Source organism: Tamandua tetradactyla, chromosome 14, assembly GCF_023851605.1.
Source record: "Tamandua tetradactyla isolate mTamTet1 chromosome 14, mTamTet1.pri, whole genome shotgun sequence".
Taxonomy (NCBI): Eukaryota; Metazoa; Chordata; class Mammalia; order Pilosa; family Myrmecophagidae; genus Tamandua; species Tamandua tetradactyla.
In genome coordinates, this window is record NC_135340.1 from 78,041,642 (window position 1) to 78,065,906 (window position 24,265).

General features: G+C 34.7%; 1 protein-coding gene across 2 annotated transcripts in view; it reads right to left on the minus strand.

Moving 5' to 3' along the window:
- The window catches only part of VPS13C (vacuolar protein sorting 13 homolog C), a 227,916-nt gene that overhangs the window by 41,674 nt on the left and 161,977 nt on the right, over positions 1–24,265 (minus strand). For both annotated transcript variants that reach the window (XM_077128091.1, XM_077128092.1), the window contains exons 59-64: positions 22,726–23,115; positions 21,080–21,184; positions 20,219–20,383; positions 16,391–16,519; positions 15,982–16,115; positions 14,113–14,239 (exon numbers count right to left, since the gene is read on the minus strand). In XM_077128091.1, the coding sequence (XP_076984206.1) occupies positions 14,113–14,239; positions 15,982–16,115; positions 16,391–16,519; positions 20,219–20,383; positions 21,080–21,184; positions 22,726–23,115 (1,050 nt within the window). The remainder of the gene's footprint in view (positions 1–14,112; positions 14,240–15,981; positions 16,116–16,390; positions 16,520–20,218; positions 20,384–21,079; positions 21,185–22,725; positions 23,116–24,265) is intronic.

Genomic DNA, 24,265 nt, shown 5'->3' on the forward strand with positions numbered 1-24,265 from the left:
ACTGATGTCTGGGAAAATCTTACTGGAATCTACAGTACCTAAGTAGACTCTCCCAAGGGTTAAAAAAAAAAAAAAAAGGCACCATACAGGCAGGGCAAGAAACAAGAAACAAAGAATTGAAAAATTCTTCTCTGTTAAACAAAACCTAAGCTAGAGGTGTAGAATAAGCTGAACTGAATGTCAAAGAACAGATAGACAATAAAGTCACCAAGCAAGAAAACCCTATGTAAAAAAGTGAAAATAATCTCCAGAATAAACTAAATACGGAAATTAAATGTCTAGATGCCAACAAAAAATAACAAATCATACTAGGAAAATTGAAGATATGGCCCAGTCAAAGGAACAAACCAACAAATCAAATGAGATACAGGTGTCAAAACAATTAATTCAAGATGTTCGAACAGACATGGAAAAATCTCATCAAAAATCAAATCAATGAACTGAGGGCAAGAGATGTACAAAAAGAAGAAACTGAAAGCCTGAAAAAACAAATCACAGAATTTATGGGAATAAAAGGCATAGTAAAAGAGATGAAAAAAAAATCAATGGAAACCTACAATGTTAGATTTCAAGAGTCAGAAGATAGAATTAGTGAACTGGAGGGCGGGACATCTGAAATCCGACAAGCAAAAGAAAATATAGGGAAAAGAACGGAAAAATATGAGTAGGGACTCAGGGAATTGAATGACAACATGAAGCACACGAATATATGTGTTGTGGGTGTCCCAGAAGGAGAAGAGAAAGGAAAAGAAGGAGAAAAACTAATGGAGGAAATTACCACTGAAAATTTCTCAACTCTTATGTGTCATATCTCATTTTTCGTTTTTTTACTTTTACTGATTGTCTTCACTTTTACACTCTTCTCCACATCTCTCTGCTGTCTTTTGTTATCTGTCTCTAGTGATCTTTTTAGTATTTCTTGCAGAGCCAGTCTCTTGGTCTTCTTGGATCTGCATAAGATCCAATATACAGATCCAAGAAGTGCAGCGTACCCCAACCATAACAGATCCAAATAGACGTACTCCAAGAGACACTTACTAATCAGAATGTCAGATATTAAAGAGAAAGAGAATTTTGAAAGCAGCAGGAGAAAAGTAATCCATCACATACAAGGGAAGCCCAATAAGACTATGCGTAGATTTCTTAGCAGAAACCAGGGAAGCGAGAAGACAGTGGTATAATATATTTAAGATACTAAAAGAGAAAAACTGCCAACCAAGAACTCTATATCCAGCAAAATTGTCCTTCAAAAATGAGGGGGAAATTAAAACATTTTCAGACAAAAAAAATCACTGAAAGAATTTGTGACCAAGAGACTGACTCTGCAAGAAATACTAAAAAGAACACTAGAGACAGATAACAAAAGACAGCAGAGAGAGATGTGGAGAAGAGTGTAAAAGTGAAAACTATCAGTAAAAATAAAAAAACGAAAAATGAGATATGACATATAAAATCCAAAAGGCAAGACAGTAGAAAAAAGTACTGCCCTTACAGTAATAACATTAAATGTTAATGGATTAAACTCCCTAAAAGACAGAGATTGACAGAATGAATTAAAAAATAGGACCCATCTATACGCTGTCTACAGGAAACGTATTTTAGACCCAAGGGTAAACACAGGTTGAAACTGAAAGGTTGGGAAAAGATATTTCATACAAACAACAATCAGAAAAAACAAAAAAAGTTGAATACTAACATTCAACAAATCAGACTTCAAATGTAAGATAATTAAAAGAGAAAAAGAATGACACTATGTGTTAATAAAAGGAACAATTCAACAAGAAGAGATAACAATCATAAATACTTAAACATCGAGCTAGAGTGCTCCAAAATACATGAGGCAAACACTAAAAAGAAAAACAGACACATCTACCATAATAGTTGGAGACTTCAATTCCCCGCTCTCATCAATGAACAGAACATCTAAACAGAGGATCAATAAAGAAACAGAGAATTTGAATAATACAATAAACAATCTAGACTTAAAAGACATTTATAGAACATTACACCCCATAACAGCAGGATACACCTTTTTCTCAAGTGCTCATGGATCATTCTCAAGGATAGACCATGTCATGGTCAGCTTCATGTGTCAACTTGGCCAAGTGGTGGTACCTGTTTGTCTGGTTGGGCAAGTGCTGGCCTGTCTGTTGTGATGAGGACATTTCATAGAATTAAACCATGATCATGTCAGCTACATCCACAGCCGATTCCATTTATAATCAGCCAAAGGGGAGTGTCTTCTGCAATGCGTAATGCTTAATCTGATCACTGGAAGCCTTTTAAGGAGGATTCAGAAGAGACAGGCTCTTCCTGTTTGGGCTGGTGAGCCTCTACTATGGAGTTCATCCAGACCCTCCATCAGAATCGTCAGCTTCACAGCCTGCCCTGTGGATTTTGGACTCCGCGTTCCCGCGGTCACACGAGACACTTTTATAAATTTTGTATTTGCGAGTGTTCCCTGTTGATTCTGTTTTTCTAGAGAACCCTAACTAATACAGACCATATGCTGGGTCACAAAGCAAGTCTCAATAAATTTAAAAAGGTTGAAATCATACAAAACACTTCTCAGATCATAAAGGAATGAAGCTGGAAATCAATAATAGACAGAAGGCCAGAAAATTTGCAAATATATGGAGGCTCCACAACACACTCTTAAACAACCAGTGGGTCAAGGAGGAAATTATAAGAGTGATCAGTAAATATCTCAAGGAAAATGAAAATGAAAATACAACATGTCAAAATGTATGGGATGCAACAAAGGCAGTGCTGAGAGGGAAATTTATTGCCCTAAATGCCTATATCAAAAAGAAGAGCAAAAGTCAAGGAATTAACTGTTCACTTGGAAGAACTAGAGAAAGAAAGCAAACTAACCCCAAAGCAAGCAAAAGGAAAGAAATAATATATATTAGAGCAGAAATAATGAAATTGAGAACATGAAAACAATCAAGAAAATCAACAAAACCAGAAGTTGATTCTATGAGAAAATCAATAAGATTGATGAACCCTTAGCGAGGATGACAAAAAGAGAGAGGATGCAAATAAATAAAATAAAAAATGGAAAAGGAGACATAACCACTGACCCCACAGAAATAAAGGAGGTAATGAGAGGATACTATGAGCAACTTAATGCTAATAAACTCAACAATGTAGATGAAATGGACAACTTCCTAGAAAGGCAATGAATACAGATTCAAAAATCCTCAACAAAATCCTAGCAAATCGAATCCGGCAGCACATTAAAAGAATTATACACCATGATCAAGTAAGATTCAATCCAGGTATGCAAAGATGATTCAACATAAAAAAATCAACAAACCAAAGCAGAAAAAGCACATGATCATCTCAACTGATGCAGAAAAAGCATCTGACAAAATTCAACATCAACATCATTTCTTGTTGAAACTACTTCAAAGGGTAGGAATAGAAGGGAACTTACTCAACATGATAAAGGAAATACATGAAAAACCTACAGCTAACATCATCCTCAATCTCTGAAAAACTGAAAGCTTTCCCCTTAAGATCAGGAACAAGATAAGGATGTTCACTGTCACCACTGTTATTCAACATTGTGTTAGAAGTTCTAGCCAGAGCAATTACACAAGAAAAAGAAATACAAGGTATCAAAATTGCAGACAATATGATACTATATATTGAAAACCCTGAAAAATCTACAGCAAAACTACTACAGCTAATAAATGAGTACAGCGGAGTGGCAGTTTACGTGGTCAACACTCAAAAAACTTGTACTGTTTCTATACACTAGTAATGAGCAATCTGAGGGGGAAATTAAGAAAAAAATTCCATTTACGATTGCAACCAGAAGAATAAAATATTTAGGAATAAATTTAAGAATACGAAAGACCTATACTAAGAAAACTACAAGAAGTTCCTAAAAGAAATCACATAAGACCTAAATAAATGGAAAGGCATACTGTGTAAATGGAGTGGAAAATTGAATACAGTTAAGATGTCAGTTCTACCTAAACTGAATTATAGATTCAATGCAATACCAATTAAAATCCAAAAAACTTACTTTTCAGAAATACAGAAACCAATAACCAAATTTATCTGGAAGAGCAACATGCCCTGAATAGCTAAAAATATCCTGAGAAAGAAAAATGAAGTCAGTGGTCAAAACAGCATGGTACTAGCATAAAGACAGATATACTGACCTAGGGAATTGAACAATGTTCAGATATAAACCCTCTCATTTATGGACAGTTGATCTTTGATAAGGCAGTCAAACCAACTCACCTGGGATAGAACAGTCTCTTCAATAAATGCTGCCTGAAGAACTGGATATACACATGCAAAAGAATGAAAGGAGACCTAGATCTCATACCCTGTATAAAAATTAACTGAAAATGGATCAAAGACTTAAACATTAGATCTAAGACCTGAAAATTTTTAGAAGAAAATGTAGGGAAATATCTTATAAATCTTATAAAAGGAGGGGGTTTCCTAGATCTGACATCCAAAGCATGAGCAATGAAGAAAGAAACAGATAAGTGGGAACTCCTCAAAATTAAACACGCTTGTGCATCAAAGAACTTTGTCAAGAAAGTAAAAAGACAGTCTGCACAATCGGAAACAATATTTGGAAACAATATATCAGATAAGGGTCTAGTATCCAGAATATATAAAGAGACTGTTCAACTCAACAACAAAAAGAGACAAACAACCCAATTACAAAATGGGCAAAAGACATGAACAGACATTTCTTAGAAGAGGAAATACAAATGGTTAAAAGACACATGAAAAGATGCTCAACTTCCCTGGCTATTAGGGAAATACAAATCAAAACTACAATGAGATCATCTCACACCCACCAGAATGGCCATTATCAATAAAACAGAAAACAACAAGTGATGGAGAGGATGTAGAAAACGAGGCACACTTAACCACTGCTGGTGGGAATGTAAAATGATACAACCGCTGTGGAATGCATTCTGACGGTTCCTCAGGATGCTAAGTACAGAATTGCCATATGATCCAGCAATACCATTGCTAAGTATCTCTTCAGATGACATGAGGGCAAAAACATAAATGGACATTTGCACACCAATGTTTATAGCAGCATTATTTATAACTGCCAAGAGATGGAACAACCCAAATGTCCATCAACAAAAAAGTAGATAAACAAGCTGTGGTATACACATACAATGGAATATTCTGCAGCTGTAAGACAGAATAAAGCCATGAAGTATGTAACAACATGAATGGACCTTGAAGACATTATGCTGAGTGAGGTTAGCCAGAAACAAAAGGACAAACACTGTATGGTCTCACTGATATGAACTGACATTAGTGAATGAACTTGGAGAATTTCAGTTAAGAACAGAGGCCATCAAGAGATAGAAATAGGGTAGATTTTGGGCATTTGGAGCCGAAGGGATACAGACTGGCAACAAGAATGATTGTAAAAATTCAGAAATGGAAGCACAGTACTACCTAATTGTGGCACAATAATATTAGTACACTGAATGAAGCTGAATGTGAGAATGATAGAGGGAGGAGGGCTGGGGGCACAAAGGAAACCAGAAAGAAAGATAAACAATAAAGACAGAGATGGTATAATGTAGGAATGCCTAGAGCGTCCAATGATAGTGACTAAATGTACAAATTAAAAAATGTTTTTACATGAGGAAGAACAAAGCAATGTCAATATTGCAGGGTGTTGAAAATAGATGGCAATTCATATTTGCAATTTTAACTTATGTGTGAGACTAAAGCAATAAAATGTTTATTTGGTACAAAATTTATATTTTGACTAGTGTATTTCCTAATATAACTTATAAGGACAGTTTAATTGAACATCGTTAAGTATGTGGAACCTTGAGCAGGGCATGAGATTTTGTAGGTTTGTCCAGAGGGATGCCCCAATAAATTTCAGAGTGATTTGATCAGTGAATAAAAAAGTATTTGTAAAGACCCCTTGGGGGAATGGTGAGAAAGGGGGAAAATTAAACTTTCCCATCTGGAGAATTCCTGATATTCTCGCAAGCAGTGGGGACAATCAAATCAATATGTTGAGCCCTCAATCCTGGGGTTTGTTCATATGAAACTTATCCCTGCAAAGGACAGACTAAGCCTACTTAAAATTAGGCCTCAGAGTCACCCCCAGGGAACTTCTTTTGTTGCTCAGATGTGGCCTATCTTTCTCTCAGCCAACACAGCAAGCAAACTCACCACCCTCCCCCTCTCTACATGGGACATGACTTCCAGGGGTATAACCTCTCTGGCAACATGGGACAGAAATCCTAGAATGAGCTGGGACCCAGCATCAAGGGACTGCGAAAACCTTCTCGACCTAAGGGGGAAGAGAGAAATGAGACCAAATAAAGTGTCAGTGGCCGAGAGAGTTCAAACAGAGTCGACAGGTTATTCTGGAGGTTATTCTTACACATTTTACAGATATCCCTTTTTTAGTTTAAGGTATATTCGAGAGGCTAGAGGGAAGTGCCTGAGACTACAGAGCTCTGTTTCAGTAGCCATATTTCCTGAAGATAAATGTATAATGATACAGCTTTCACAATGTGACTATATGATTGTAAAAACCTTGTGTCTGATGACAGATGAATAAAAAATGGATTAAAAATAAATAAATAGTAGGGGGAACAAATATTAAGATAAATTGAGTAGATTGAAATACTAGTGAACAATGAAACGGAGTGGTAAGAGGTACAGGAAAAAAAATTAGTGGGAACAAAGATTAAAATTTATTGAGTTGATGGAAATACTAGTGGTCAATGAGAGCGAGGGGTTAGGGGTATGGTATGTATGAGTTTTTTTGTTTTTCTTTTTATTTCTTTTTCTGGAGTTATGTAAAGTTTCTAAAAAATGATCATAGTGATAAATATGCTACTATGTGTTGATATTGTGAGCCACTGACTGTAAATTATACATGGAATGTTTGCATGCTAAGATGTTCATGTCTGTATGTTGTTTGGTTTGATAATACAAAATAAAAAAACAAAAACAAAAACCTATTGCTGGGGTGCACAGGTGGTTCAGTGGTAGAATGCTCGCCTTTCATGTGGGGGACCCAGGCTCAATTCCTGTACCATGCACCCAAAAATAAATAAATAAATAAAGTAGACCTATCACTTAAATTCACCTCTTCAGTGGAAAACTAGTTTTTAAGGCAAAGATACCACTTGGCATTTATTCCTCTTAAAATCATACTTCTATTAAATTATTATCCAATATTTAATGAATATATAGTATCCTAGCAATAATTATTTCCCTATGGCACTATTATGCTTTTTTCTTTTTTATAAAAATTAATACCCAAATTTAAATAATCTGTATCATATATTCAAGCATTTCCATGTGCTTTCTTTGACACATATCAAGTCAAGAATAATATATATTTTTCAACAGTAATCATAATTTTCCCAAATACAATTTATAATAAATTCATCTTAATATATATATAGCGTGAGTGCAGAAATAAAGAAATCAATGCAACAGAATCAAGTACACAGCTACAGAAATGCTCATTTAGGAACACAATGTATGACAAAGGTAGAGTGTGGTGGTATAAGTACTCTAAGTTAATGATAATTGGGTAGGTGGCTATTCATAGTCAATAAAAAATCTTTATTCCTGCCTTTCACCATACACAAATGATGTAGTATAAGGACAACATACAAAAATCAAAATGGCTTTAGGGACTAACATTGGATAATATCTTCATGATACCAGCCTGGATAAGTATCTTTCATGAGAAGTAAAATATAAACTACAATGGAAAAGACTGATCATATTTACATTGAGAATTTCTGTTCTTCAAAAACTATCTAGAAAAACTCAAAATTTTACATAACAAACAGGCATGTTTGCATCACACACAAAAAGAATGTAGACAGGAATATCACAGAAGAGAATCCCAGATGAACTTTAAAGTATGGTAAAACTTAAAAACATACATAAACACATTCACTAGGCACATTAGAAAAATAAATTCTGACAAAATAAATTATTAATGAGGAATCTGAGCACATTAGAAAAATAAATTCTGACAAAATAAATTATTAATGAGGAATCTGAGCAGAGATAAATTCTCAAACATAAGGATGTGTACATTAATTGGTACAAGCATTTCAGAATATAGCGTGACATTGTATCAATTAGGTTAAGTTATGCTATATTTGGGCAAACCCCCAATATACAGGGCAGATCTACTTATTTAAGATGACTTTCCATTTTCTGTTGGCTACAGCCCTTCACATTATATTCCAACCTGAGGGAGTTCCAAGCCACCCAAGTGTCAAACAGAAAAAACATTATAGAAAGATAAATTCCACAACTTTAATCTACATTCTTTCTTCCTTTTTCATTTAAATTGAATAAGCCTGCTACACAGTCAAGGATTCCATCAACTGGGTATTGGAATATTACCTTCTTAGAGGAAGAATTGATATGTTAATAATAATTCAATTTTCCTTAAGTACACTCTATTAAAATTGAAGATTTGCATAGTCAACATTAATGGGCATGAATTATGTAAGGGACAATTTTTTTCTATCGATGGCCACAAGACAAGGAGCCATAGAAATGCAGAATTTCAAGTCAGAAAGGTGGTTACCTTTAAGGAAAGGGAAATATTGTTACTTACTAGGGGATTTTGTGCTGCTTGAAAATTTAAATGCCAAATTCTCTTGTTCTAGCATGATGTATGAGGATGCTTTTTCTAAACATAGACATGGAAAACAACTGATTTAGAAGCCACAATTATAAGATGTTGGTGTAGGAAAGAGGTGGACTGAAAGGACTTGAGGACACATTTAAAAGTTCTTGAGAGAACAGCAGTAGGACCTGAGCAAATGTGTGGATGAAATGGTTGGAATCAGCCACATTCTATCCAACTATTTATTCAAGTTTAAATAAGGACATTAAATAAATATGTTCCTGTCATTTCTTTCCTTATATTATTTTGCGGAATTTTATCAAAGAAAAATTCACTTATCCTTTATCCTGATTAAGAAACCATTAAAATAATATTCAAAAAATACAAAAGTCATGATCCTCAGTGGGGGAAGACAATGAGATGGTACATATTTATTGACATTTATACATTTTAGAAGATGCTCTGCATATTATTCACAAGATACCCATATTCATTTTTGGAAAAGTAAAAATTTTTCTGGCATGGTGCACTGTACCCCTAGCATATGCTGTCAGAATGTCAGCATTCTGAGGATTGGGAGGGCAACGGCCACTGCACTGTCTAACAATGAATTAAATTCCCTTTATGTAAGATTGAACATGTTCTATGTAGACTTCTTCAGTATATATACTTCAGTTCCAGGAATTAGGATATGTATCGCCTGGTGGAAGCCACTGCTGCACTGCTGGAGGCCTTTGTCTGTTGTGCCATAGCTGGAATGTACAAAAGAGCCCAGGCTGGGAATTTTAGAAGAAATCATGTAGTTTTTTTTCCAAGGAAAATTGGTAACCAAATATCCTTTGCCACACTGCCCCCACCACTGTGGCAGGATGGCCTTACATAAATTATTTTCACATATAACAAAGAGTCCAGCTTCCCTCAATGCCAGGATTAGTGAAATCCAAATGAACTCAAGTTAGCTGATAACTGGGTATCTCCATCTTTTTAATTTTTTCAGTTTAACTGTTCATCAGCACATTGCCAGTCCCCATGATGTTTAGCAAAATCCATTTAGATACCTCGTAGGAACAATGTTCATTTTGATGTAGTTGGTGTAGAAGGTCCTCCATCCTAAATAGGGTGCTGCCATGCCCAGTCTGGGTGAGTCTAGACTTCAAGGTCTCTCCAAGAAGCTATCTGATATTCCAATCCTAAGGGAACACTTGCGGTGTTTCATAATCTAGAGGTAACACACTAGATTCCCCAATGACATTTGCAGGTACCAGTCATTTATATTGAGCTGCCTCGTCGTATGCTAGAGTAGTGTCATTGCCCTCAACAACACGAAATTAAGGTTCATCCCACTACTCTTATAGCACTTTCATACAGCACTTAAAGATTTGAAGTTTGATTTGGTCAGTGTTTTCAGGGAAAGATAATTATTACTTTTCATTCTGGCCTTAACATAAATATAATGATATTTCATTTCAACAAGCAGCTGAAGTGCCTACTAGGCACAAAGCCCCGTGCTAAATGCTGGGAATAGGAAAAAAAAAAATAATAAGACAACAAGGTGATGTCTTTAAAGGACTTAGAGTAATCTAAGTAAACAGAAGGAATAAAACCTATCCATAACACATAAGCCAGAGAAAGCTGATATTAACTTATCAATATATAGCTCCTTCCAGTACTGTTTTACCAAATACACATATAGAATGGCATAAAGATTATCTTCTACATACAACTGTTTCCCATTATAAGGATTAATTATAAAACATTGCGAAATTTGACCCGTGTCTGACAAAAATGCTTCCTATGGTTCAACCTATGTTTTTATTTAGCATCATTATTTAAACATTTCTGCATGTCTTTAGTTAAGTCGCTATATCTCCAATCTGATAGATAGAAGAACTTACTTAACTATATCCCTACTGCCAGGTATTTAGGGAGATAGTAGAGCAGAGTACTTCTACCTCCTAGATAATGTGCCTTTGTTTTTATGTAGCAATAAATAAGTGGGAACAACAATCCCTATTTTATGGGGTTATTAGAAGGACTGAATGAAATAATGCATTTATAGCACGATGCCTAGAAAGCAGCAACCACCAAATAAATGTTAGCTACTTTTATAGCTAAAACAATCATATGGCCATAAATAAGGTTTACTGTCTCTTTTTAAATAAGTACCCCCTTATTTATGTTTCATATCTTACTCTACTGGCCAAAATAATAAATAAAAGTAAAAATTACTGCTTTGTTTCTGATATAAATCAGAAAGCCAACAATATTTCACTTGGAAATCATAATCTTTATTCTGTTAAGGAACCTGACAATTTAATATCAGTTTTCTAAGAATAATTTAAAATTCAGTAAAGTGTCTTAATTTTATATAATCCTTTTTGAGAACTTTTAGAATTTCCATGTGGGGTTCTTTTCACTAAGCCTACTATTAAATTTTTTTGTTGTTGTTGAGAGAATCAATAAAATTGGTAATTAAGTTTGTGAGAGTCCTTATTTGTTTATATCATATGGTTTAAATTTGAAGTTCTAATGTTCATTAAAATTTTTCACATATTTATTCATTGTACACTTTATTTTTCTATTTTATGATTTTATCAGATAATTAGGATTTAGATTTATAAAATGAATGACAAAGCTTTCCATCTTTTTCTGTTTTAGAAAAACGTATACAGAAATTTGAAAGCAAATGCACTAACCAAGAAAAGAGTCTAGACTCAAAATCTTAAAGATAATGTATAAAACTGTTATCCCTTTAAAATGGTGATTAATCTCCTCTTGAATCAAAACTGATGAAACATATTGTCCCAGAAAAGTATTCATTTCATAGACTTTTTACATATATGCATTTCTATATCTATACATACACACACACACAGAGGCAGATACATTTAACTGATTTTTAAACTATATTGACATTTATATAGAATAGCGTATATAATATTTTCCTCTAATTGGCTTATCCTCTTTGTATCTGATTGGGACATGGACTTTGGAGTTGGTTAGAACTAGGTTTCTGCCTGCTTTTCACTCTTTGAATCTATGTATCAGTTTCTTCACCTATGAAATAGAGATATTAAGAATATTTACATCATAGTGCTGATTACAGAGATGGTAGCATGAGATGCTCCAGTATTCCATTATTCCAACGAATAGTTGAACAACTAGGAAAAACTGTCAAAGCCATCTTTGTGAGAACTCTGGTGTACCAGTCTGAAAGAATTATGAATACCAGAAAAGCCATGTTTTAATCCTGATCCAATCTTGTGGGGCAGCCCTTTCTTTTAATTCTGATTCAACACTGCAGGATGGAATCCTTTGATTAGATTATCTCCACAGAGATGTGACACACCCAGTTGCGGGTGTGACCTTTTGATTAGATGGAAATGTGATTCCACCCATTTCAGGTGGGTCTTGATTAGTTTACTGGAATCTTTAAAAGAGGAAACATTTTGGAGAGAGTCACAACATACAGTTAGATGCTATTTTTTAACTTAATTTGAGTGTTTTAATAAGGGAATCTAAAACATTTTTATTTATTGATCAGTAATATAGTCTAGTAAAAGTCCATGGACTTCGAAGCCACACAAAACTGATGCTGAATTCCAACCAGTAAGCCTAATAAAATAGTGATAATATATGAAAAATATATTTACATATAATATATTAGAAAGCACTGATATGATATGCATTCAATAAAAGGTATTTCTCACTGATTACATACTTCCTTAGTTTTCTTTCATTTTCTTTTACTATGAGAAAAGTTTTCTTTGTTTTCTCAATTGCTTTTGAAAATAAATTTTAGAAAAAGAAATTATCTTTAATTCTTAATTCTGCATTTTAAATTTAAGATTAGATGGTATACATACAGTATGCACATAATATACTGTTTTCCTGTTCCCCTTTCACTTTTGTTTGCTTTTGCCTTTTATTTCCACTTGCTATCTTCTATTTCATAGATGCATTATCTTTATAACTTAATTAAGAATGGCAGACATACATAATGAAAGTTTTATTCTAATTTCCATAGTATAAAATCTTCAGATGTGATCACCCTCTGAATCTTACAGGATAATGCTCCCTTTTACTCATCAAGCATTTTCCTCATAAACCCCACACAGGTTTGAGGAAATATCTGTTCAGACTTAGTGTTTGCCAGCAATGTACGGGTTTTCTTTGAATTTTATTGTCCACTTGGGCCTGGACAGAACTACCTTCTCAGATCAATTTAGTGAACAAAGAAATGTGCAATTTCTTTGCTTCGAGCTCAATTTTTCAGTACCTATATCTGGCAGACTAACTGCTGACTCTGCTTTTTCATTTGCCTGGCTCTCTAACACCAAATACGTGAGAAAAGTTTTAAAAACTGCATCCTCCTGCATATACTATTATTAGTATTCTTCCTGTACCTGCCCCTATATACAGACCCTGATATACTCTCCTAAGATGTCACTGCTACTTTCTCTCTAGTGTCTGCATATCCTTTATTGATAACTGGAGCTGCTGAGTAGCATTACATGTGAAAAGAGGGGTGATAACAACTGCAAGATACAGAGCTCCTGCATCTCTGAGCCAGGGAGTTAAGAGTATCAGGGAATTTATGCATCTCTCTACCTACTTATAACCTTTGAGAGTTTCTCTGCTATAAAGGCAAAGCACAAGTAAGCCAAAAGAGCTTCATCAAAGCTGTCACAGTGAAAATCACTCCCAAGATTCTTTCAACAGAGTCAGTCTCAATTTTCAAAGGAAGGATAAATTTTTAATCTTTTATGAGTATTTCGGAGGAAGGATAGGAGAGGATAATTTAATCATTGCTGGCTGATTACCATTTTAAACCAAAAATTAAGAAAACCTTTTAAACAACTTGTGTTATCAGATAATGCAATATGACACTATGTAAACTCTTTCATCATGAAATATGTATACAGAAACTGGATGATTTAACACTAATGTAGGACCAATTCTTAATCAGGTGGGATGTTGATGGATGAATTCTTAGATCCCTTCCAAAGTCTAAAATATATCTAATTTAACTACTGAGATATTGTTTCAATAAATAGCCCATTAAATTTATAATATAGAATCACTTGTATAGTGGCAGACTCGTTTAATAGAATTAACAGAACATAGAGCACTGCTAGGGAAAACCTCACAACTAATAGCGGCAAGCTGCTTTTCACTTAGACGTAAAATACTTCCCTTTTTAACAACAAGGTGAATTTTAAAAGCTGCTTTACTGGTTTTCATTTGGGGAAGACAGAACAGAGCTATTTTTTAAAACTGTAAGTACTTACTTTGATAGATTTAAGGTAAAATACTGGTATGAATTATTTGTAATCTAAAGCCCATAAATGGCTTATTCTGAAAATACTTTCAATTCATCTTTAGTACACTAAGGACAAAGGAGCTATGTAAAACCATCTTTATTTCCTTGTGTTCATCAGGCTACTCATATAGCACTCATTCATAAGAAATGTTACCTTCAGTAGATCATGTTCCCCAATGTTTTCTGCATATCTCCATGTAAGTTTTCTGGTACCAGTAGGATTTTCCCAGGCAAAAAGTCGACCCTGTTTTGGCAACAATACCACTTCTTCCTGTGAACCACTAAAAAACAATTAACATAGGAAAGATTAAAATATGTTGGCCTTGCGAAACTCACTGAGGAGATTATTGAGGAGAGGTACTTTATTGAGGAGAGGACTGGCACAAAAGTCCTACAAAATTAATAAAATCCACAACTCTGTATAAAGTAAATATCATAAAATGTTCAATAAACCAATGGAGAAAGAGAATACTGCTCTTTATGAAGCTGCAGTAAAGTATTCTTGAATTGATCTAGGTTGGAATTCATTAAGGTAAATAGACTGGTACATCCAAGTCTACCTGTAGAATGGTTGTGAACTGTAAATATCTTTATTTGCAGAAGAACTTTACTTAGGGCTTAATTTTTTTTTTCTTTCTTTTGCATGGACAGGCACCAAGAATCGAACCTGGGTCTCCATAACGGCAGGCGAGAACTCTGCCACTGTGCCACTATCACCGGCCTTCAGTGCTTAATTTTAAGCTCTTTAAATCTAATATAATATATAAGAAATATTATGAGTTTGACAGAGAGAAAAATGAGTCTTTACTGTTGCTACTGAAAGTGTGCTCTGCAGACCAACAGCCTCAGCATTGCCTGGGGGCTTACTGGAAATAGGAGGAACTGGGTCTCTGCAGACCAACAGCCTCAGCACTGCCTGGGGGCTTACTGGAAATAGGAGGAACTGGGTCTCTGCAGACCAACAGCCTCAGCATTGCCTGGGGGCTTACTGGAAATAGGAGGAACTGGGTCTCTGCAGACCAACAGCCTCAGCACTGCCTGGGGGCTCACTGGAAATAGGAGGAACTGGGTCTCTGCAGACCAACAGCCTCAGCACTGCCTGGGGGCTCACTGGAAATAGGAGGAACTGGGTCTCTGCAGACCAACAGCCTCAGCATTGCCTGGGGGCTCACTGGAAATAGGAGGAACTGGGTCCGACCCAAGGCCTACTAAATCAGAATCTGCATTGCAATCCGAGTCCCAGAGATCTTAAAGAAGGACTGATCTATCTAACAGAAAACACCTTTTCCAGAAAATTAACAATAAAAGTAATCCAACCACGTTTCAACCCCAATCTGCACTTCTAATTCTCTTTTATGGATTTAAACCAGGAGAGTTAAGAATAGGAAAACCTGCAAAAAATTACATATAGTAGAATATTATACATTTTATGCCCTTAAAACTATTTGTTATACTACTCAGTAACAGCATTATACCAAGTAAATTACAGCATAGGCAAGAACAACACAATTTCTATCAGTCTATACTATATATTTAACATCATTATGTACTTACAGTTCTCTTTTTTAACCTTCTACTACTCCTAACCGAAATTACTAGATACAGATTCATAGGGAGCAGTTCTCTAAGCACAATCAAACTACAAAGGAAAGAGAATGCTATAGCAGGTTCACAATCCCTTATCTGAAATTCTGAAATTTGAAAAGTTCCAAAAGGCCAAAAGTTTGGTGCCAAGTGTAATGTGGCAGAAAACCTGATCTGAGACTACTAATAGTTTTTATTTATTTATTCCACTTGGTGTGAGTATTCATACATTTTGCTGCAGAAATTTTAACATCTGATTATAGAGTACTGCCTAAAAACCTGTTGAGGGTATCAGTAATAAATTACATGTGCTCCATATTACCTTCCTAATAACCGAAAACATTTGGAATATGAAACACATCTAGTCCCAAGTGTTTCTTAGATGGGATTGTGGACCAGCAAAAGGAAATCAGATTTTCCATTAACCCTTTTCTTTTACCTCTGTTTGAATGTGAGGATATTCCATGGTGTATGGTTTATTAATAGGGCAGGTGCAGATCCCTCATGGTAATCAGAAAAGGTTATGACAGTTGAATGTTCAGCAATGTTTACATCCACTAAGATACCCCCATTCTGTTGTAGGAAAAAAAAATATGTTTGAGGCACCGGTTTAACTTGCACTTAAATTTGGAATTGCAATCAGTTATGTAAATACAAAAGCTTTGTCTTCTTAAGTTCTTACTGGCAAGAGAACTTGCTCTGATCTCTTCCAAAATATATAGCACTATATATTGATACAGCTGTACCTTCAAATAACCACCAATAGATTTTAAAGCATAGATTAATGAAATAGCTCAAAGCAAATTTTTAAGACCACAGATATTTTGGGTTAAACTATAAAAACTTACCAGATCTTCTAAGCTCAATAAAGTGCCATTATCCTGTTGGTTATAAAAGAATGGTTTGGAAGATCCTTCATAGCCCACTACTCTCACACAAAGTTTGCCTGACAAATTTTCTGGCCAAAACGGAAGGCACTGAAAAGATAAAAGTTAATATCTGTCTTAAAATAATAATGTGGTATAAAAAAGATAATGGCTAAGTTTATTCTAAATCTGATACTGATTTAATTATTACTATATTTCTTAAAATATTTTATCTCATATTAAGATTATTGACAATGATTATGAAATCAAAGAAATTCTATCAGAAGAATATTGCTATATTAATCTATATTTACTTAAGGTACAATTACAATATAAGAAACTGGAGAGCTTGCTGATTATTTAAAAACTTAACATTTCCTTTTGAATCTCTTAAAATGTACTGTAAGCTGAATTCTCTCACAGAGTATCTTATCCTAGATAAACCAAAAAGACAAAATAAGGTAGAAAAAAGAACACCACCACAGACCTTGCTATGCCTGATACTACCTTCCTCACTCTCTGATCTTAATCAAATTATATATCTATTTAAGCCTTGGTTTTCATATCAGTAAAATTCACAAAATGGTAACCTTAGAAAATTGTGAAGACCAAATGAATTATCACCTGTGAATTACATATGAAATACATAAAATATGACATAAACTTTAATTTCTTACAGAATAAAAAATGTCCTGTTATAGAATTCTGGATACAGACTATTTCTGAATTTAAAAGTACTATTAACAAACAAATCAAGATAAAAAGACAAGTATTTGTTTATTGCTGAGCCTACAGAGATCATTTTACATGCCTTGGAAAGATTGTGCCTCTAGAGGTCTAAATTTGTTTACCTTATAAATGGAATCCTTCCTGTTTTACTAAGTATTAAAAAAAATAATTTTAGAGTCTTTTTTTATTTTTAGGTACAGAAAAATGATTCTATTTTAAAGGCCAGCTGGTTTGGTTAAAAACTCAGGCAAAATCAAGTACTAATGTTTATCATTTTACCTGTTCTCCCCCTACTCTGACTCATTTTATTCACCTCATCTAATCTTGTGGAGCCAGCAAAGACCAGGTCCAATCCCAAGTTTTCTGTAAAACTTTCCCTTTTAACCTAGCGACAATTATCAATTCCCAATGATTTTACTGACCTTGGGAAAAGTCTGAGATTGTTTCCTTCTTTGTAAAGTAAGGGGGTTAAATCTTAGGAAATTTCTAGCCTAACGATTAAGAAATTCTATAATCAGCTCTAAATTAGCATATATTATTTTTTTCTCCATTAGGTAATATATGAGTCTTAAGCCCTCCAAAAAGAATATAAGCTTTGTGATAACAGAGACATTATCTTGACTACTGAGACATTATATAGATATTGTCTCTCTGTACTTTTCATAGTTCATATGCCTCCTCTACATATAGAAGAAGAATCAGAAAATCAGTGTTGACCTTCTAGACTAGGTTAGTGGCAAATATTATCAACAATTTCATTTTTTAAATGTATGCATATAGTGTGAAAGGAAATTTTTTCAAAGCTGACTGTTATATCTTAACATACAAATTTAATAGCAGATTGAAATGTGGAAGGGCGAAACATGGTATATACAGATGATGGATCACTGAGCAGCTGCAGGATGAAATGATGCCATGTGGTATGCAACTGGGAGAATGAACCTTGAGGATATTATGCTGAATGAAATAAGCCAGAAAAAAAATCGACAAATAATGTATAGTCTCACTATAAACTAACAATCATGAGAAAACTCTGAGAAGTGAATTCAAGTTCACAGGTTATCAAGGGACAGAAAGTGGGCAGAGATTGGGCAATCGATGATAAAAGAGTATTAATGCTCAATAAGGTTCATTGTAAAGGTTCCTTGATTATAAGCTCTTACAGCAGTCACATCTATTCCTTAGCTTTAACTGTTATTCTAAATTCTGAGATGGTGTGCTCTTTGTGTATAATCTGGTAGTTTCCTGGAACATTGGGTATCTGTAGGACACCTGAGACTTAGAATTAGAGTTTGGCACCTCTGAAAGTTATCACTACTCCATATAGCAACTGTAAAAGAAGCTGAAAAAGAGATCAGACTCCAATTAGAAATATAAATGAAATGGATTTAGGACTAAGGTAAGTCAGACTGCAGGGCAAAGGATGATACTGTCATATTTTAAAACTTCAACCTCTATGGGAGACCAAAGGAACAGATGTTTATGTGATCCAAAATTTAAATTTTCTATACTACATTGTTTAATTTAACGTGTCTGGTCAGTTTATTTAAACCACTTGTTTACAAGGAACTTTGAATAGGGAATGAGATTTTATAATTCTATATAGGATAGTATAATACCTGGACACACTCCAGAGTATTTTAGGGAGAAAATAAAAATGCATTTGCAAAGTCCCCTTGAGGGACTGAGGAAAAAAGTAGAACTATTCAATTTTCTCACCTGGGGAATTCCTGATATTCTCTCAGGCATTAGGGACCCCCAATTGAGTAAGCCAACCCCTCAATCTTCAGGCCTGCCCTTCTGAAACTTATTTCTGCAATGGCAAAGATAATCCTGCATATAATTATACCAAACAGTCATCCCCAGAGAGCCTCTTTTGTTGCTCAGATATGGCCTCTTTCTTTAAGCCAACTCTGCAAACAAACTCATTATCCTCTCCCACTATGAGGGACATGACTCCCAAGGGTTTAAGTCTGCCTAGCAAAGTGGGACATGATTCCCAGGGAGGCGCTGGGATCATGGGATTGAGAATGAACAAAACGGACAAAGAAATAGAAAAAATAAAGTTTCAGTGGCTAAGAGATTTCAAATATCATTGAGAGGTCATTCTGGAGGTTATCCTTAATGCAGCTTTAGCCAGATACTTCAAACTACCACAGTATGCCATGCCCCAATCCACAGTATTCCTGAAAATCCTAGGGAGTGTCCTGGGCTTTATCTACATCTCTATAAAAGTTTTTCTCAGTAAGTTCATTTTTTCAGAAACTTAAGACATCCAAATTAATCCTAGGCCAGTTAAATCCTGAAACTGAGAGGTACCAGTCTCTACAAGAATAATAATGAGGTTCATCCCTCTACCCTAGAAGGTCAACACCCCTTTCCAGCACGAAGATGTTCAAAGGGTCATTGTCCAGATATCCCTGAATATTGAGAGAAAGATCAAATGAGAGAAAGGAGGTGTAACTGAGAAATTAGGATTTAGCAAATAACTGTGATGGCTGATTCATTATATAGTTATTTCTTTTTAGAGTCTGGTGTTTTGGAGTGGTTGGAAGGAAAGACCTGAGATTGTTGAACTGTAATTCAGTAGCTCTGAACTTTACTAATACTTGTAAAATTATATTGGAAAAAAAATGGCAGTTGCCTGTGTTTGCTGGCTCTACTTCTAGATGTTTTGTTTTGTTCTACTGATATATTTATATCTATCTCTGTCAATACTACACTGTCTTAGTTAACCTACCTGAATCATAAGTCTTAAAATTGGATGGACTGCAACAATAACAGGGAGGGGTAAGGGGTATGGGATGTATGGGAGTTTTCTTTTTATTTCTTTTATTGGAGTAATGCAAATATTCTAAAAATGATCACAGTAATGATTACACAACTATGTGATGATCTTGGGAACCAATGATTATATACTTTGGATAGATTGTATGGTGTATGAAAATGTCTCAATAAAAACATAAAAATAAAAATAAAAAATAGCAGATTGAATAGCAAAGAGGCATTTACAATTCTTATTTATATGCTTATATTTAACTGTAAATTTTAAGAGTAAATTACATTAAAGGAAAATTTTACCTCTGAAGAGGCAATATAGTTCCATTTATTGGTTGGCATTGAGCCATCAGGTGCAATTTCACCAACTTCTAGCTCTAATGATGACTTGTTTACAATGGTACAAAAGGGAGTCAGAGTAACTATTCGTGAAAGATTAAAGCTGCTCATTTTGATACTAACACCAACCTGTAGAAAGGAAACAAACAAGTTTATCATTTTCCAGCATTTTAGTTTCTTTGAAACACACAACTCCCATACAAAAATGGACTTTTAAAAATATTTTAAAATCAGAATCCATAAATGAAGTAATTGCTGCAAGTCATATACTAATACCAATTATCTTGTAAGAGGAAAAATTCTGAATCCTAAAGTTGGCTCCATGAAAAATCAATTCAAGAAATATCAGTCAGTAACTTAATGAACTCTTGCAGGTACATATTTAATTTGTTCAGTATTCTCTATTTTTTAACATTCTCAACATAAAGTGCTTTATAATTAGTATAATTATTTATCTAACTAGCATAATTATCTCTGCTATTAAAAACTGATAAAAATTTTCAAAGTAGTTAATAAAGCAAGTCAACTGACATCAGTTTACTCCAACTTCCACAGTAATAAATCTAAGATTAAAGAAACATCTGGTAGCAGTGGTGCATGGAATGGAATGGGTTTGCTCACTTGGATATATCCAACTCAATGTCTTATCCTAAACCCTGACAAATTCAGGTTTTGCTTTGATACTTGAAGCCACAGAAATTTGTAGAGGTAAAAGTTCTCTACATAATTTCCTTAATATCTGTCTAAATTTTCCTTTAGGATCCTAGTACTAGACTCTGGAAAAGGTTACTGAGCTCAAAGGCAAATAAACAAGCAGGACCTTACCAGGTACTCCATATTGTTGGCAGGACACTTCACACATCCATAACTTCCTACTGTATCCAATGAAAAACTACTGGACCAGGCACTAGTTGAAATTTTTAACTGTACCTATACCAGAGAACACATACCATCATATAAGAAGTCAAAAACACCACATTAGTTTTATTTAATGGAAAATTGCTAGACCACTGAGAAATTTGTTTAATAACATGGAACACAGAAAAATATAATTAAGACCATATTGCAAATGAGTAAAATACGCATAGAAAACTGGGACTCTAGGAGGATAAAAAGAGAAGTGGGGCTTTGATCTTCCCCTTTACCTATACAATTAATAGAATGGATTTAAATATGAATACCAATGAGACCCTTTGTTGATTTAAAAATAATTATAATGCAAAATGCTTATGATAAAGAATTAGTAAAGAACTAACAAAGAGCAAAGGTTTTTTAGCAATAAAAAATACATGCAATTAACTAAGTTATTCAGCAGGTACTAAAGGAAAGGCATTGTGACAGGCTGAATGGAAGACAATAGGACACAGTTCCTGTCCTCAATGAGGTCTCTGCTAATCAGGTAAAGAGGAAATATAGACAAATAATTTTGATGCAAAAATTCAATGTGATAAGAGCCAATCATACAATAGGTACCAAATGCTAGCAAGGTTAAAAGGTAAAAAGTTTACTTCTGGCTATTAAAGAAAGCCTTATAGAAGAGACCTAACTGTGCACCTGTATTGACCTCATCCCCATCCAACTACCTAGATTATAAAAAACCTGAAAACAACCAGATGTCACTCACATAAACAGGTAACTACAATGCCATGTGTTAAACAATACTCTAAGATAGTGGTTCCCAATGTGTGCTCCCGGGATTAGCAGCATCAGCAACACCTGGAAATTTGTTAGAAATGTAAATTCTCAGACCCTACCCAGAACTATCAAATCAAACTCTGAGAGCAGTGGAAAAACCCTTCAGGTGATTCTAATGCACACTGAAGTCTGAGACCACTGCTCTGACAAACATGGATGGGCCATCTAGGTCCACTTTAGATGGCTGGAAAGTCCTTTACACAAGTCGGTGTAAGAATGAACAGCAGACAGCCAGGAAAGAAGACAGGGAAAGCATGAGTGCATTTTAGACAAAGGGGGAAACATATATAAAAGCCTCTAGAAGTAAGCACTTGGGGAAGTACATTGTAAGGAATACCAAGGTATGAGTCAGGAGAAGTAAGAAGGTACCTAAGCATAAAGGACCAACCTCAGGCATCAGGTTCCTCTTCCTAAGGTCTGAGTTAGTGCTTTATACAAAGGAGGGAATTCAACTAATATAAGCCAAATTCAACTGTTATGTCTTCTGAAATGCTATTTTACCCCACAACAATTACATAAAATCAAACCATTATATCTGGCACTAATTCACAAACAGGAGTAATTCTAAAGGCACTGGGGAAAAGTTTATGGAAAACTGTTGTTGTTAGTTTCTAACATCACATTTAATTATGCCTTCTTTAGAAGTCTTCTTGGACCAAATTCACACCAACAGCACTTAGCAAATAGGTAAACCTTGTTCTGGGGAAGGCAAATGACTCCCAAGTTCCAGTTTAAGAATTTACCTATTTTAGCTTGTTATATGAAGAAAAACACACCTTATTTTTGCTAAAAATATTCTTCTTTTTGAAAGAGAACAAAACAATATCCCTGAAATCAGCTGGATGTTTCACATGAGTATCTTCTGAACGATACTGGAGAACCCGAGAAGTCTTGTTGATTAGCCAGTAGGGACTAAAGACAGACAACACCATCCGGCTGCCAATTTGTCTGACATGTATTGACAGATCAACTGTCATCACTTCTGTGGAGTCACAAGAAAAACACACGAGAAAGAATTCGGGAAGTGTATCACATATGCGGAAATGTCCACTCCAATTTTTTCCCTGGTATTTTACCAGGACTAATTCTATTATTTCTCCACTAATTCTTGACTGTAGAACTTCAGCAACACTGCCTTCTGCTAGCTCATGAGTTTCTGCTGTTCCCTAAAAACAAACAAACAAAATAAAACCTAAGTTTGCTTAGTGATTTTTTTTAAAACCTCTAAAACTGCAAAATCCATACTTTACCCAAATGCTAAATAACTTATCAGATGCAGGCTAACTGCTAAGTCTTCAGCAAAGCACCAGTTTTACATATTATGAATGCCCAATGATCACTAAGGGCTAAGAAGAAAACACTATACACAACCTTAGGCAAAAATTGTCTTTTGGTTATCAGTAGGCCAACAGCCATAAGTTTTGGGAAAAAACAGAGACATACACTAAAATATAAGCTGGATTCAGGAACCCTGATTCTTACCCATTAGAGCTTTGTCATTAAATGAGCTTAACTGAGTGGGATTCAGCTTCATCATCTATTCACATACTGTACCTCTGGGTTTCCATATGAATGGAATAAGGAAAATGATGTCAAACTATTCTGACAGGCTAAATAAAGGGGATTATCTCTTAATCATATAACAGACAATACAATAAATCAAGTTTCTTACTCAAAATTTCTCTTACATAAAAAACACTATTTAGTTGACTTTTAATTAATATAATCTCCCCAAATCAGGAATGTCTCATTGTCAGACAAAGAAATAATTTAGGTTCCAAACACTCCTTCCAGACTTTCAGATTTTAAAATGTTGTGGCATGGACAAATTTTTAAAATATTTATCATACCCCATTACAGAAAAAAATTCTTTATTATTTCTGGAGACAGGCAGTAATAATTTTAATTTTCGTAGAACCTTGGCCCAAATAATCATAATATTAATTTTAAAATAAATGGTGGGCCACGGTGGCTCAGCAGGCAAGAATGCAAGAATGCTTGCCTGCCATGCCAGAGGACCCGGGTTCAATTCCTGGTGCCTGCCCATGTAAAAAAAATAAATAAAATAAATGGTACATAAATTAAGATTAAATATTTTTTACTGGCTTTCTTCTATCCTTTTAGTTAACAGAATGTTACTTCAAAGTAAAGAGATAATTATGGCTTTTAATATATGACAAATGCAGAGTACAGTGGTAAGGAACAAGGAATCAAACTGCCTAGGTTCAAATCCTACCTCTACCACTTCCTAACTGTGGAACCTTGGGAAAATCACATAATCTCTCTGGGACTCAATCTCCCCTCTGTAGAATGGGT